Source organism: Carlito syrichta, unplaced genomic scaffold (genome assembly GCF_000164805.1).
Source record: "Carlito syrichta isolate Samal-C Ts95f unplaced genomic scaffold, Tarsius_syrichta-2.0.1 Scaffold71961, whole genome shotgun sequence".
Taxonomy (NCBI): Eukaryota; Metazoa; Chordata; class Mammalia; order Primates; family Tarsiidae; genus Carlito; species Carlito syrichta.
The window spans coordinates 67058-82608 of NW_007016057.1; the positions used below are offsets into that span (position 1 = coordinate 67058).

The window sequence follows — 15551 nt, forward strand, 5'->3', positions numbered from 1 at the left end:
GGTGGACAAATTTCTTGTTCTCATGGGGCTTACATTTTAGGAGCATAAACATCAAAGAAACAAATCAATAAATAAAAATGATCACTTCAGCAGTGATATTGTTGTGAAGAAAACATAGTGAGATAATATGATAAAGCAATTGGGGGAGTGACCCTAAATTGTGAATAAGGGGCAGTCCTCGGTAAGACCCGAGAAGATACACTGCTGTGTGCATTAGATAACTGTTCCTAGTAGACACTTTTACCCTTTAAAAATGCAGCAAGTCACATCCTCTCCAGCATCCATTATTTTTTGATGATGATCATTCTGACTGGAGTTAGGTGGTATCTCAGTGTAGTTTTAATTTGCATCTCCTTGATGACTAGTGAGGCTGAACATTTTTTCACGTGTCTATTGGCGGCTCATATGTCTTCTTTTGAGAAGTGACTATTCATATCTTTAGCCCACTTTGTAATGGTGCTGTTTGTTTTTTGCTTTTCAGCACGTGAGTTCCTTGTAGATCCTTGATGTTAGGTCTTTCTCAGACTTAGAGTTAGCAAATATTTTTTCCCAGTCTGTGGGTTGTCTCCCTGTTCTCTTGATGGTTTCTTTGGCTTTGCAGAAGCTTGTCAGTTTAATAAGGTCCCACTTGTCTATCTTTTTTTTTTTTTTTTTAGTTGGAGTCTCACTCTGTCACCCCAGACTGGAGTGCAGTGGCTGCTCCCAGTCACCAAAGCCTCGACCTGCTGGGCTCCGGCAATCCTTCTACCTCAGCCTTCCGAGTAGCTGAAATTACAGGCATGCGCTAGCCACGCCTGGCGGATTTTTTGATTTATTGTAGAGATGAGGTCTCGCTGCCCAGGCGGGTCTGGAACCCGCAGGCTCAGGCAATCCACTCACCTCAGCCTCCCAAAGGCACAGGATTACAGGCTGAGCCACCGAGCCCAGCTACCACTTGTCTATCTTATCTTTTATGGCCTGGGCACTTAACACTTTTACACTGTTGGGAGTGTAAACTAGTACAGCCTCTGTGGAAATCAGTGTGGTGATTCCTAAAAGTTCTAAAAATTGACCTTCCATATGACCATACAACTCCCCTACTGGGAATATACCCGGGAGAACTCAGGTCACTCTATGAAAAAGATACCTGCACATGTATGTTTATCGCAGCACTGTTCACAATAGCAAGAACATGGAACCAACTGTGCTGCCCATCAAAAGAGGACTGAATGAAAACAATATGGTACATATATACAATGGAATATTATGCAGCCATAAAAAAGGACAAAATCATGAACTTAGCAACAACCTGGATGGAATTAGAGTTTATAATACTCAGTGATCTCTCACAGAAACAAAGAGCTGAGTACCATATGTTCTCACTCATAAGTGGACCTTGAACAACCACCGTATTACTGTAGGAAAGGTATTGAAAGTGGTGGGAAACTGCGGGGAGGGGGTGGAGGGTGGGGAGCTGGGATTGACAGTAGTCGATGTCTGCCTGGGGAAGTGGGGGCACACTTCATCAATAAGGGTACCTGTACAAGGAACATATGTGTACTTAACCCTGAATTGTACCCCACAATTTCAAAATAAAAATTAAAAGAGAAAAAAATAAAAATGCAGTAAGTCAAGAACCAATGTGGCTCGATTACTACTTTCAAAATAGTAATTAGAGACAACTGAGAGGACACTCAACTTTTGGTGAGTCTTCGTAGTCTTTTCTCAGCTCAATTTATTGAATTTTGTTTTGATTTTTACTCTGACTGAATAAAGGTTAATTGGTTCTGGAAGGCCGGGGGTGTTCTTAGGTAAACTAAACATTTAGACTCATAAGACTTATGGTATCAGGATACTTGGAAGGATCCAGAGCAGGAGTCACAGTGTGACAGCTAGGCAGCTTCATGGGCTTCTCTCCCATGGCATTCTTGCCACAGTTCTGCACAAGTGGACAGCCCAGGTGCAAAGAGGCAAAAGCCACATCAGTAGGTATGAAAGCAGCTCTGTCTTAGGAGGCTTGTGACCTTTGGTAGCTACAATTTCTTCTAACAACCCCATAGGTATAGCTTTTCCAGGAGTACCTCAGATTAGGCCCCACTATTATATATATAATTATTTAAATGTATTTCAAATATGATATGACACTATACTGTCTGACACAGTAACCATTTGCTATTATTGATTATTCATATTTTAGTTTTAATTAATTAAAATTATATAAAATTCAGTTCTTTAGTTGCACTAGCTATGTTTCCAACACTCAATAGCTGGAAACCATATATGTGGCTATTGGCTTCTGGATTAAACAGCACAGGTATAGAGCATCTTCATCATCACAGAAGTTCTCTTGCACAGCACTTAACAAGTTACTTTTTAGTTGCTAATGCATTGCAGTAATGCCCCAGTGCTTTTTCAGGCCTTTTAAGAAAGTTATTTTCCATAGTATCATTATCATTTTGTACTGTGTTAGTGCTTTATGACTAACACAGTGTAAAATCACTAATTTTCTTTATTACTTAACTAGAGGGCAATCAATGTTTTAAAGAAACCCAATGAGTGAAGAAGAGGAAATTTAACAACAGAAGATAATAAAACAACTAGAAAAGCATAAGAAGTTATAAATGTTGCTTTCCAGGAAGACTATCAGCATTCACAATCCAGAAATTTCTAAGAAACTTTGGAGCCAGAGGGCTAAGAGAAATCTTAATATCTAGTTGGGATAGGATATGAGAGCACAGGACATGCAAAGCTTTGCTATTTCATGATGCCAAGTACTCCCACAGAATCATGTACCTACTCTATGCCAAGAGCCATCATGATTTATTGTCATTTCTCTAGTTATCTTTTTTCTGATAAATGTTAAGTAATGCAAAGGCAAAAATAAATATGTATCCCTAGAACCATACCAGGCACATGTGTTCAATAAGCCATAAATAAAACCAGCTTAGAATGCTATAAGGTGTGTGGAGCATGGGCGACCATAGAGCTCTCATGCAAAGTGCTTCCCTGTGTTGCTGCCATGTGTACAACCTCATGACAAAGTCTGCTGCTTACAAAGGTATGTATTTATTGGTGAGACACAAAAGTTTTTTCTATCTTTCTAGATCATTAAAAAGAAAATCAGTAAATTATTTATATCTTTCTATAAAATTCTTTTGTGACCCTTTTATCAACTTTAAGACATCTTAAGCTAGCAAAGTGAATCAACCACAAAACTCCAGGAAATTCTGGTCTCTATATAAATTAAGAGTAGTGAATTATTTGTAAAACTGATAAAAAGTGATGAATATATATGTTTTCATCCCGTCTCCAAAAGAAAATCCTCACTGTAATTGGCTCAGTCAATGACCCTCCAATATGCCCATACTCTAACCCCTGAAATCTATGTGTGCTATGTTATGTGACAAAGGGAGCTTTGTAGATATATTAAGGTTAAGGATACTGAGCTGACAAGATCATGCTGGCTATCCCTGTGTTCTGATCCAATCACATGGCCCTTAAAAGCAGGAAATTTTCTCAGGTTGAAGGCAGAGCAATGCAGCAGCAAAAGTCAGAGAGACTGGAAGTATGAAAAAGTTCAGAGATGGGACCCATATACAAGGACTACAGAGGCCTCTAGAAGCTCATAGAAAGCACAAGAAGAACTGTGGGCATACTCTGGGAACAAAGAACAGGCCCTAGCTGACAGCCAGCATGGAAAGGAGCATCTCAGTCCTACTATTGCAAGAAACTAAATCCAGCCAACAACATAAACAGGCTTGGAAGCAGATTCTTCTCAAGAGCCTCCAGTAGGGAACATAACCCATGCTGACACTAATTTCAGCTTGGCGACATAATGTCAGATTTGTAACCTATAGAACTGTGAGATGATAAATGGACAATGTTTTAATCCACTAAATTTGTGGTAATTTGTTATGGCGGCAATAGACACTAACACTCACCACTTTTTATTTTATTCATATACAAAATGTTAGCATCATTTCAAGATACCAGGGAAATTTATAGACACATGTATATATTATACAGATATATTAACACATGTGCATAATTTTTTAAACATTCTAAAGATGATTTAATTAGATGCCTATAAAGGTTCTAATCTACACACAATAATGAAGTTTAAAATTCAACCTCCTGAATTCCATCTTTTTTAAGTCACTGGTTCACTTGTTAAGAACTCTGCCGCTTTCTCACCTGGGCAACAGGATACCTTTAGACTAATGAATTCCCCTGTATCTTCCAAAGCTATATACAACCTAGTCTGCTGCTGTTCTTGTTCTTATCTCCATCTGCTGGAAAACATCTATTCTGCAACTCCTTCTTCATCAACTCATTACAGCATTTCTTCTCACCAGTTTACTTTGTTTGATTATAGAGAAACTGCTTACATTCTAGAATTTTTCTTTACAGGTTTATTCAATCAAAAAAGCCTAAATAGCCAATAAAATGGGAATGGTTAAATAAAAACAGATATATATATCCTTGATTGAATATCATACAGACACTTAGAGTCACAAAATCAATTCTCTGCTTTATTACATAGGTATATTAACTGGAAAATTTTTTTTTTAAAGTTTGACCACTTTAATAACAATTACACAAAATATGCATAGAGATTACAACAAAAGCTTAGTGGTGGTTGTATTAGAAAGACAGAATTTGCTTCCTCTTTTTTCCACATGGTATATATCGTGATTATATATTTGGCCAAAACATTAAAAGACATCAATTTTGTAACAGAATCCACATGCAGATACTGCCTCTGGTAAGACTTTCTACTTCTCTTTACTATAAACTTAAACTGCAGCAAAATCCAGTGGGGGAGGGGCAGGAGAGGGTATATATTTGCAGCCTCTTTCCCCTTGAAAATATAAACGTTTTGAGTCAAGGAACCACATCTATTAGCTCCTTTGTACATAATCAGGGTATCTATTATAGTGTCCTTAACACAAAGAGCTGATTCTAACAAAATGTTGACTTGACAAGTACATCTCTAAGGTGGCATGGGTGTTTTCCATATAGACACACAAAAAATTATAACTCAAAAGTGATAAATAATGGAAGAATACATATTCTAATTTATTAATATCTTACACAGCACCCAGAAAACCTTCACAATAATCACTGAACTAAAAACCTGTGCTGCTGCATGTAGAAAGGAAATAAACATACTGCCAGGGACTGGAAAGAGGTGACAAGAAGGAGATAACAAACTATTGAAGCATGTGGGCGCGTTAATGAGGCTTTCAACTTAGCCTTCAACTGATGGAAGCCCCTATCTCCTAGACCATTTTCTAGCATTTATTTTCATATTTACCATAACAGACACATGAATTTTCTGATTTTTTTTTTTTTAGTTGAAGTCTCACTCTGTCGCCCAGACTGGAGTACAGTGGCTGCTCCCAGCCACCGCAGCCTCAACCTGCTGGGCTCTGGCAATCCTTCTGCCTCAGCCTTCCAAGTAGCTGAAACTACAGGCACGCGCTACCACGCCTGGCTAATTTTTGATTTATTGTAGAGATGAGGTCTTGCCAAGTTGCCCAGGTGGGTCTCGAACCCGCGGACTCAGGCAATCCACTCACCTCAGCCTCTCAAAGTGCGGAATTACAGGCTGAGGCACCGAGCCCGGCTGAATTTTCTGATTTCAAAATGAGAACTAATTCAAAAAGAAAACACTGAGAACCAAACCATTATGGATACTAGGGATAGCTTTCTTACAAAGGTTGCATGTCCGATTTAAAATTTGTGTTCTTTTTCTGTTTGTTTGATTATTTGTTTTGAGTCAAAGTCTTACTCTGTTGCACAAGCTCAAGTGCAGTAGCGTGATCATGGCTCACCACAGCCTTGACCTATTGGGTTCAAGTGATCCTCCTACCTCAGCCTGCTGAGTAGCTGGGACTACAGGAATGTGCCACCATGCCTGGCTAATTTTTTTGTTCCTTTTATTTTTTGTAAGATGAGGTCTCGCTATGTTGCCTAGGCTGGTCCTGAACTCCTGGGCTCAAGCAATCCTGCCTCAGTCTCCCAAAGTGCCAGGATTGCAGGCATACCTGGTCTGACTTATAATCTGTGACAGCATATTCTTTAGAGGACTAAATAGAAACGTGGACTAAATTAGCCTAATGCACTGCATTACGAAGAGGAATTTTTAAAAAGTAGCCTGCAATAATACCAACTGAGGGAAAATACTTTCATCATTTTAAGTGATTTTAAAATAAAGACCAGGATAAGTATCTGCTTACAAATTTTGGATGTATTACAAGTTAATCCATGTGATGTAGTCCAAGAATGTACTATAAGTAATACTTATCTTCACCAGCTTGTTTTATCTTTATTTAATTTCTAATTCATTGTTGGGCTGAAATAAGCTAATAAAATTAGGAGAAATAATGTAACAAATGAGTTTTTAGTTATCCTTAATTAAGGACAAAGCATGAAATAAAGTGACTTATAATGCCAGGCATGGTGGCTTGTGCCTATAATCCCAGTACTTTGGGAGGTGAAGGCAAGAGGACTACCTGACCCCAGGAGTTCAAGACCAGCCTGGGCAACAACGGCAAGACCTCGTCTCTACAATAAATCAAAAAATTACCCAGGTGTGGTGGCACATGCCTGTAGTCCCAGCTAATTGGAAAGCACCAGCCTGGGCGACAGAGTAATACTCCAACCCCTACCCCACCCCCCACCAAAAAGTGACTTAGAGTAGTATACTGTCCCCTATTCACTTCTCATCTAGAAGTGGAAGGGTGAAGAAGGAAGACACATGCTGTGGGGAGAGGCATTATTTTAAGGGGAAAAAAGTCTCAATCACACTACTGAAGTTATCGCATGTAGAACACAGACTGCAAATTTTCCTCTCTAGACTCATCTGTTTATAAGTAACATAATAAATAAAAATAACAATCTCTAACATACACTCTGCTAGCCTAATGTCATTCTATAAATATTATTCCATGGGTACCATCAATTAGGATAGCAAAGACACTTATCTACAATAAACTTCTACATTCATGGGAACATATCCCAAGACCTTTACATATCTCCAACCTACAAAAATCAACCTACACCATATAATTCACCCTGGGAAATGCAGGGACATATATCTTTGAAGATGATAGTAAATTCACAGTGAGATGTAGGTTTATTAGATGACATATCTAATAATGTAATATTTGGGAAAGCAGGTATGATGATTGATACAAATTCTCTCTGGACTTCTGGGATTTTACATTCTTTTCTAACTCAAAGCAAGTTAATGCCTTCCAGTTGAAGAGTTCCTGGTATCCATTTTGAAAAATATGGTAAAATCTTATGAAATAATTCATTCATCTATTTTGAGGGGAGGGAAGGGCAGTATTTTTCATTAGAAAAATTAGGTTTTCTTAACAAGAACTTCCTGAGACTCCATCACCAGTCTTTAAAATAGGGATAATGATATCCAATTGGACAACGGGCACATGAAAAAATGTTCACCATCAGTAACCATCAGAGAAATGCAAATTAAAACCACAATAAGATACCATACTACACCAGCCAGAAAGGCTGTTATTAAAAAGTAAAAAAAAAAAAAAAAAAAAAAAAAAAAAAAAAAAAAACCAGATGTTGGCAATAATGTGGAGAAAAAGAAATGCTTATACCCTGTTGGTAGGAATGTAAATTAGTTCAGCCTCTATGGAAAACAATATAGAAATTTCTCAAAGAACTAAAAATAGAACTACCATTTGATCCAGCAATCCTACTACCAGGTATCTACTCAAAGAAAAGCAAATCATTATATCAAAAAGATACCTGCACTCAGATTTTTATTGTAGCACTATTCACAAAAGCAAAGATATGGAACCAATATATTGCCCATCAGTAAATGACGAGATAAAGAAAATGCTACACACACACACACACACACACACACAATGGAAAACTATTCCACCATAAAAAATAAAATAATGTCTTGTACTGCAACATGGATGGAAATGGAGGCCATGATCTTAAATGAAATAGCTCAGAAACAAATTCAAATAGCACATGCTCTCACTCCAAGTGGGTGCTAAACAATGGGTACACATGGACATACAGAGAGAAATATTAGGCATTGAAAACTCGGATAGGTGGAAGGATGGGGGAAATGAGCAATGAGAAATTATCTAACAGACACAATGTATGAAGTTTGGGTGATGATTACACTAAAATTTAGCCCAGACTTCACTACTATGCAATATACCCATGTAACAAAACCGCACTTGTATCCCTAAATCTATAAAGATGTTCTTTAAATAAAAAATTTAAAAATAAGAAGAATAAAAAATGACTACCTACCATCCTCACTGGGTATGAACCAAAAGGAGAGGTTGAAAAGTATTTTGCAAACTCCAACAAGGGTGATGTCTTGGTCTAATCCACTCCTCTCCCCTCCTAAGTCCTTGTCCCTTCAGTTAACCCCTCCTACTGCCATAGTTCTCCCTTAGTCTGTACATTCTTCCAATCTTAAGGAAAAAATAAAACATCGTCTTCAACCACGAAGCTCATGAACGTTGCAGTGCTTTTCCCTTCCCTGCCCTAAGATTTAAGCTCTACCAAGAGCAGCCTGCTCCCGGCATCTCCACAGCCTCATTTCCCATTTATTCCTCTACTCCTTACGGGACTTAGCTCACAACCATACCACTGTAAAGCTGCGGCTAAGCCCCAGAGGTGTCCAGATGCCTCATCCAACTGGCATTGTGTGGCTGTGACCTGAGGTACTCAGCAAAGGTTTACCTTTTACCTGCCTTTTTGAAATGTTTCCCTTAGCATCTTTGCTACTGAAAGAGGAGATGGCTAGAGAAAAGCTAGGCAGACAGACAGCGAGGGTCCCCCAGTAACAACGTAGCAAACTTCCAGTAGGCCTCTGAACTGAATTCAACTCAAGTTGGTAAGCTCCCTTCCAGCATCTGAAGCTAGAGCTTAAGTACTCACTGCTGGGACTGAAAAACAACCAAACAGCTCACTGCCAAGTACCAACCAATCACTCACCATTAGGCCCCTATCTCCTGCCAATTGGTCCTCAGTACTGACCAATCAGAGCAGCTAGTGCCAACCAATCAGCTCACAGCTAGTGCTAGCCCATCGACTCGTCTTAGGGTTATATGAGCACCAGGTTTCAGTTCCAAATCGGTAACCCCCTTGGGTCCCCTCCCACTGTGGTAGCTTTTCTATCCTTTCGATAAATCCTGCTTTCTCACTTTCCAACTGCCCGAGTCCCTCGTTCCTCCTTGACAAGACAAGAAATCCAACCTGAAGAGCTGCAGAACATCACTGGAGCCAAAGAGCCATGTACCCTGGAGGCTGGCGTGCCAGCTGACAGAGCCAGCTAAACCAGGAGAGCTACTGGAAGAAGAAGAGACTCTGAAGCTGAGATACTTCTGGGGTCTGCAACACTCTCGAGGCTTGACTTGCCAGCCCATTAGAGCCAATACTCTGGAAGCTAGGCTTGCCAGCCCACCGAAGCAGCAATACTCTCAGGGCTTGGCTTGCCAGCCCATTAGTGCCAACACTTCTGGAGCTAGGCTTGTCAGCCCATCGAGCTGACCCTCTCTGGGGCTCGGCTGGCCAATCCATTGAGCTGGCACTCTCGAAGCCCAAGCTGACCTTAAAAATCCATATCAATACCACTATCCTTTTTTATGTTCCTTTTTCGTTCAAGGCTCCTCTCTGGTATTTTTACTGGTTTCTCTTGTAACTCATCTCCCTCCTTCCCCCTGCCCATCACAAGTCACTTGAACTCTGATATTCTATGGGTTCCATTTAGAACCACTTCCCCTTCTGGTCTCAACTATTCCCGATTTTAGCCACCATCCATATAGTGGTGATTAGCAAATGTCCCCTGGCATAAGCCACACCATCAACTGTAGGTCTGTATTCAGCTACTTACTAAACCTTCCCCACATATGTCCCACAGGCATCTATCTCAAGTTAACATGTCTGAAACTACCACATTTGCCATCTAAGCAACCATACTCATTCCCTAATTCCCTTGTCGTCTTTCCTTTATTCTCCTTCATAGTTAATGACATCATTGCCCAAGTGAAATTAAAGTTCATTCCCATCTGAGCACCTACCATGAGCCACTACTGTGCTAGAATGTACAGAAACCCAAGCAAGTCAGTTATGGCTCCATTTCTACAGGAAATAATTTCATGAGGGAGACAGTCAGTTCAATTAATACAATTATGTGCTTTGTATTTAATTCTGATTGAAAAGTTTACACATTTTGTAACTTGTTTAAGTGTCTATATCTCAAATAAAACCAAGCCTGCTAACTCCTTGAGAACAGAGATTATTCTTTTTTTTTTTCATTCCAAGCACATAATGGGAACTCAGTAACTAATGAGTGGATAGATGCTATTAATGAATAAAAATAAGCCTGTATTGCCATAAGATATTGAAGCAAAAAGCTTTTCCGTGCTTAATTTAACTTTTAACTAGAGAATCGGGCTTAACTAAGAAGATCTAGACACATCACTTCTGAATTCTCAAAATAACATATATTGCTAAGCAATATTCTACATTACTAGGTTGGCAAAATGTTACACTAACTCTCTTTGAGAGTCTAAATTCTATAAAATGGTTTGAGAATTCCTCTGTATTGCTACTTCAATGTATACAGGTATTTGCATCATCTCCCAAATTAGTTTCATTGACAAATTTAATTAAGATGCTACTCATCATTCCTCTTTGATCATTAGAGGCACTAAACAAAATTAGACCAAATAATAATCTCAGTCTCAACCTCCCAATGTCCATTCCCCTCTAGCTAACATTTAAATTACACAGTTCATGCAAATCAATAGTTGTTTTCCTAACAAGATTATCATTAGAATCCCTCACACCAAATAATACTCTTTCCTATTTTGACCTAAGCAAAAGGAAGATAAAAGAAAAATATTATATTTAGATAGCCAAAAGAGACAATGCAATATGCTTGAAAGGCATATCACAAGGTTACTTTGTAGAATAAGAAGTATCAAACTATGCACATCAGCTGCCACCCGACATACAGATGTCTCTGACATGGTAATAAAACAAGAAACTGGTTTAATAATAATAAAAAAGCAACATCAGTTGGTGCATATTACATGTAACATCTAGTCCCCGTTGCCTAGCAACCAGTCATGAGTGAACTCCACAGAGAATAAAAGCCCTAAACGAATATACAGTTCGTGCAAGTTTCAAGGACTTGAAGAAATGTGTCAGTAGTTAATCTAAATTCTAGTTGGCAATTACCATACTGAGATAGAGGAAGGAGAATTCATCATTATCTTACAGAATCAACTGTGAGATTAACTAGAGGTGAGATTCCACCCTTTAGGGACCAGTGGTTTTATAGAAAAAAAAATCTGTGATGATATGATTTATAAATTATAAAAACTATGCAGACAAAACCAACAAACTATCACTAATATAATTTGTATTCACTCATTCAACAAAACACATAATGAATACTATCATGTGCCAGAAATTGTCCCAGCTACTAGAAATACAAATATGAAAGTCACTTTATAAGCTCTCAAGCAGTTCATACTATGATGGAGAAATCAGACAGTAAACAAGCAACATAACAAATTCTGTAATACAAAAGTAGGCATGGAATAGTGTGAAATGCCAATAAAGGCATCCAAATTCAGACAGGTAAGGAGGGAACTAAATGGTCAGGAAAAACTCATCAGCAGAGGTAACAATTATGCTGAGTCTTAAAGGATAAACAAGTTAGTCAAGTCATAAAAGTAGGGAATGGGGAGACCATGAACACATATTTTATATATTTGTAAATATACACCATTAAGAAGATTTTAAATATGTATATTTAAAATATATATTACATTAAATTCATTTAATACATATTTAAACTTATATATAAACATACACATATAAGTAGAAGTAGCAGAAAGAAAAATTTTGCAAAGGCATAGGTGAGTGAGCAAAAGCATGCTGTATTAAGGAAACATCATGGCATGTGGGAAAGTTAGGTCCCAGTGCTGAAAAAGGAGTCCAAAGGGACAGACAGGCAAGGCCTCTTCAAGAAGGACTTCATATGCCAGGTTAAGAAGTTCAGGCTTCATCTAGAATGAAACTGGGGAGGCAGAGATGGGTTTAAGCTGAGGAATCATATAATCACATACAGCACTGATTGTGAAATCTATTAGGAAGGGAGACAAGAGGCTATGATAGCAAGAAAGATACTCAAGAGAGAAAATCACCAACAGATTTGAATCTGGGAGGGGTTGAGCTAGAGACCAAATTTGATATCTGGGTTTTTTAACTCACATAGAGCTCTAGCTAACAACTACATACAATATGTATGCTATTCAGTCCCAGCTGAAATATATGTCTTGCTTTCTCCTGCACATCCCAACAAAACAATTACATAGAGGTTAACAAGTCTGGGAAGGAAAAGTTAAAGAAGAGGAGAAAAAAAAAGAAAAGGAAGAGGAAGAAAAGGAAAAATAAGGAAAATCAAAAGATACCAGAAAGTAAAATCTATCCAAACTTCTGAATGAGAAGTGATATTTTAAGTTTAAAAATCATTTTAACACCAGGCATGGTGGCTCACATCTGTAATCCCAGTATTTTGAGAGGCAGAGGCAGGAGGATCGCTTGAGCCCAGGAGTTTGAGACTAGCCTGGGCAACATGGTGAGAACTTAGCTCTATTAAAAAATCAAAAAGTTAGCTGGATGTGGTGGTGCACACCTATAGTCCCAGCTGCACGGGAGGCTGATGCAAGAGATCACTTGAGCCCAGGAGTTGGAGAATGCAGTGAGCTGTGACTGTACAACTATATTTCTGCTGTGCAAAAAAGTAAGACCATGGCTCAAAAAAAAAAAAAAAATTTTTTTTAAACCATAAAGGAAAACACTATTGGTGCCTGACTACATGAACCTTGAAAATGTAGGCATATTGAATAATCTATCATTAAAAATTTCAGGAAAAAAATTTGCAACAAATACGAAGATTTACTATTCTTTATGTCTAAAGTGCATAAGACCAAATAAAATCAGAAGGTGCTATCAATAAATGATAGTTAATCCCATCCTAAAATAATAATAAAATGCCTAAAAGTCATTCTTAATAATAGTCAGTGAAATGCATATGATCACAATAGTATCTCTATGACTAACTTGAGAGTTACTGTTTTGGCTGACCGGTCTTGTTCAGGCTGCAGTTACATAGCAGTCTTATGCAATATGAGAGTATAAGTAGAATAGAGTTTTGAAAAAGAAATATATATATGCTTAAATCTTTAAAATGGCTTACACCCTTTGACAAAGTAATTCCAATTCTGAAAAAGCTATCCTAAGAAAATGTTCTAAAATACAGATAAAGGCTTATATATAGCATTATTTATAGAAGGAAGAAGAATTGGAAATGGTCTAAATGCCTCCCAAAGGGAGATAAATATACCTTAGTACATCCATATAAGAAAATAGTATGTGCCACCAACAGCAATGTCTTTAGGATGATCTTAACAATAGAAAAAAATCTTATAATTTTATTAATAATGGAAAAACTATTAAATCATGTAAAGCATAATTTCAACACTGGGTTTTACAACAGCATAGAGAATAAAATATTTCTTCTGAGTAGTAACAATGAGTTTTCTCTCTCCTGTATATGTTAATTGTTTAAATAATGAGACTATATTATTTTTGTATTTAGAACAACTCCACCCATTTCATCTATCCACAACAAAAGTATGTCTTAGCCTCGTATTTAAATAAAAGCTTGTTCACTTGAGATCTTTCTGTGAAGTCAGTCATCTCTACTCATTTAACTCAAACTTATCAAGTAGTTCTGCACACTGTTAAATGAAAAGCCATCTACAGTGCCCTAAAGTCAAAGGTAACACATACACTTTATTAAGAACTTCAATAATAGAACCTGAATAACAGAATTAAAGCATGAAAAAATTTTATGTTTTTAATAAATGAAAGGATGTTAAGCATTTTTAATATACTTTGCCCACTTTAATGCACTTGGATGTATAAGCACGACAAGGCTGTGCCTTGCTATTACCTGAGGTGGTTGAGCAGAGGCTGAAGTCTTTCATCAGACTGCACAGCAGGCAAGGACCTGGCTGTTAACTGAAAGCACAGAAGATAGTTAGTAAAAAAACAGCAAAGGCTGAACACTGAGCACATTTGAATACTAAATGCAATGTAGGGGTGGGGGAAGCAGACAAGGAAGCAGTGCTTAAAATATAAGGAAATGTTTCTCTTTTTAAAATCAAGATTATATAAAAAACTGCTATACTGTGTGATTAAAGCTAACTACATGGCTCTAAGGATATGGGGGATTATCACTGAGTTTAGAAGGAAAAGGGTAAGCAAGACAAAGAGCAAGAGGGAGTGTTCGCCTGAGTTCATGAAAAAGCCTCTGCTTGCCAAAGTAACGTCTTTGTAAATAAAAATGGAAAAACTTCTACATGTTAAAATGTATAGCCACCAACCTTACAGCACTGATTCCTAAGATGATGAAGAAACTGGGAAGAGGAATTTTCATTTAGCGCTAAGCCATTGTGAAACATTACGTGCAAAAGTGTGCGTATGCATGCGTGCGCGTGCACACACACACACACACACACACACACACACACACAAAGTAACCTTCATTTTGTCAATCACACTACTATAAGGAACCAAGAACATCTTTTAAGTATACAAAAGCAATTCAAAGTATTTAATATTGAAATATGACCTCAAATTGAGCCAGAAAATAAAAAGTGAGAGCAAAAGTCTTAGTTATATACTGTACATCAAGTTGACATCATATCATGAAAATGTGAACTTCTGATACATTTTATTGTAATAATATTAATTATATATCTCTATGTATCTCTGTTTTCCTTTCTGCCCTTTTAAGAATTTGACACAAAGAAATTAAAGACATTCATTCAATGTAATTATATAGCTTGAGGTAAACTTAATAAAATAATAAAACAAAAAAGATAAATCTCTTCTGGATTCAATTAGTATAAAAATAATTCTTGCATTCTACTGTCAACCATTTGACAATTCACAAAAGAGACCCTTAAGACAAGCAACAAACTGAAAGATACCCTTTGGTTTTATACAGGGCATCATCTCTTTTGGATTTTTTTAATACGTTAATTTAAATTTCCTGAAAATGGAAAATAGACATGTAATTCATCAAACTTAATTTTGTATATTATGCAAATAAACCCATCATTTAAAAAATATCTAATAAACACACTTGTGAAAAAAATGTTTGGCCGGGCTTTTTTACTTTAACGTGAAGAGATGCGTGTGCTTTTTGAAAATGCTGCCGGGCTCGGTGGCTCAGCCTGTAATCCCGCACCTTTGGGAGGCTGAGGTGAGTGGATTGCCTGAGCCCGCGGGTTTGAGACCCGCCTGGGCAGCAAGACCTCATCTCTACAATAAATCCAAAAATCAGCAGTGCGTGGTAGAGCGTGCCTGTAGTTCCAGCTGCTCGGAAGGCTGAGGCGGAAGGATTGCTGGAGCCCAGCAGGTCGAGGCTGCAGTGGCCGGGAGTGGCCACTACACTCCAGTCTGGGCGACAGAGT

At 37.8% G+C, this 15551-nt stretch overlaps 1 protein-coding gene across 1 annotated transcript in view; it reads right to left on the reverse strand.

Annotated features, from left to right (window-relative positions):
- Nucleotides 1–15551, reverse strand: part of LOC103254602 (DNA primase large subunit-like) — a gene marked incomplete at its 3' end in the record, with an annotated part of 71718 nt that overhangs the window by 20641 nt on the left and 35526 nt on the right. The window contains exon 3 of the mRNA XM_021709588.1: nt 14024–14091. Within this exon, the coding sequence (XP_021565263.1) occupies nt 14024–14091 (68 nt within the window). The remainder of the gene's footprint in view (nt 1–14023; nt 14092–15551) is intronic.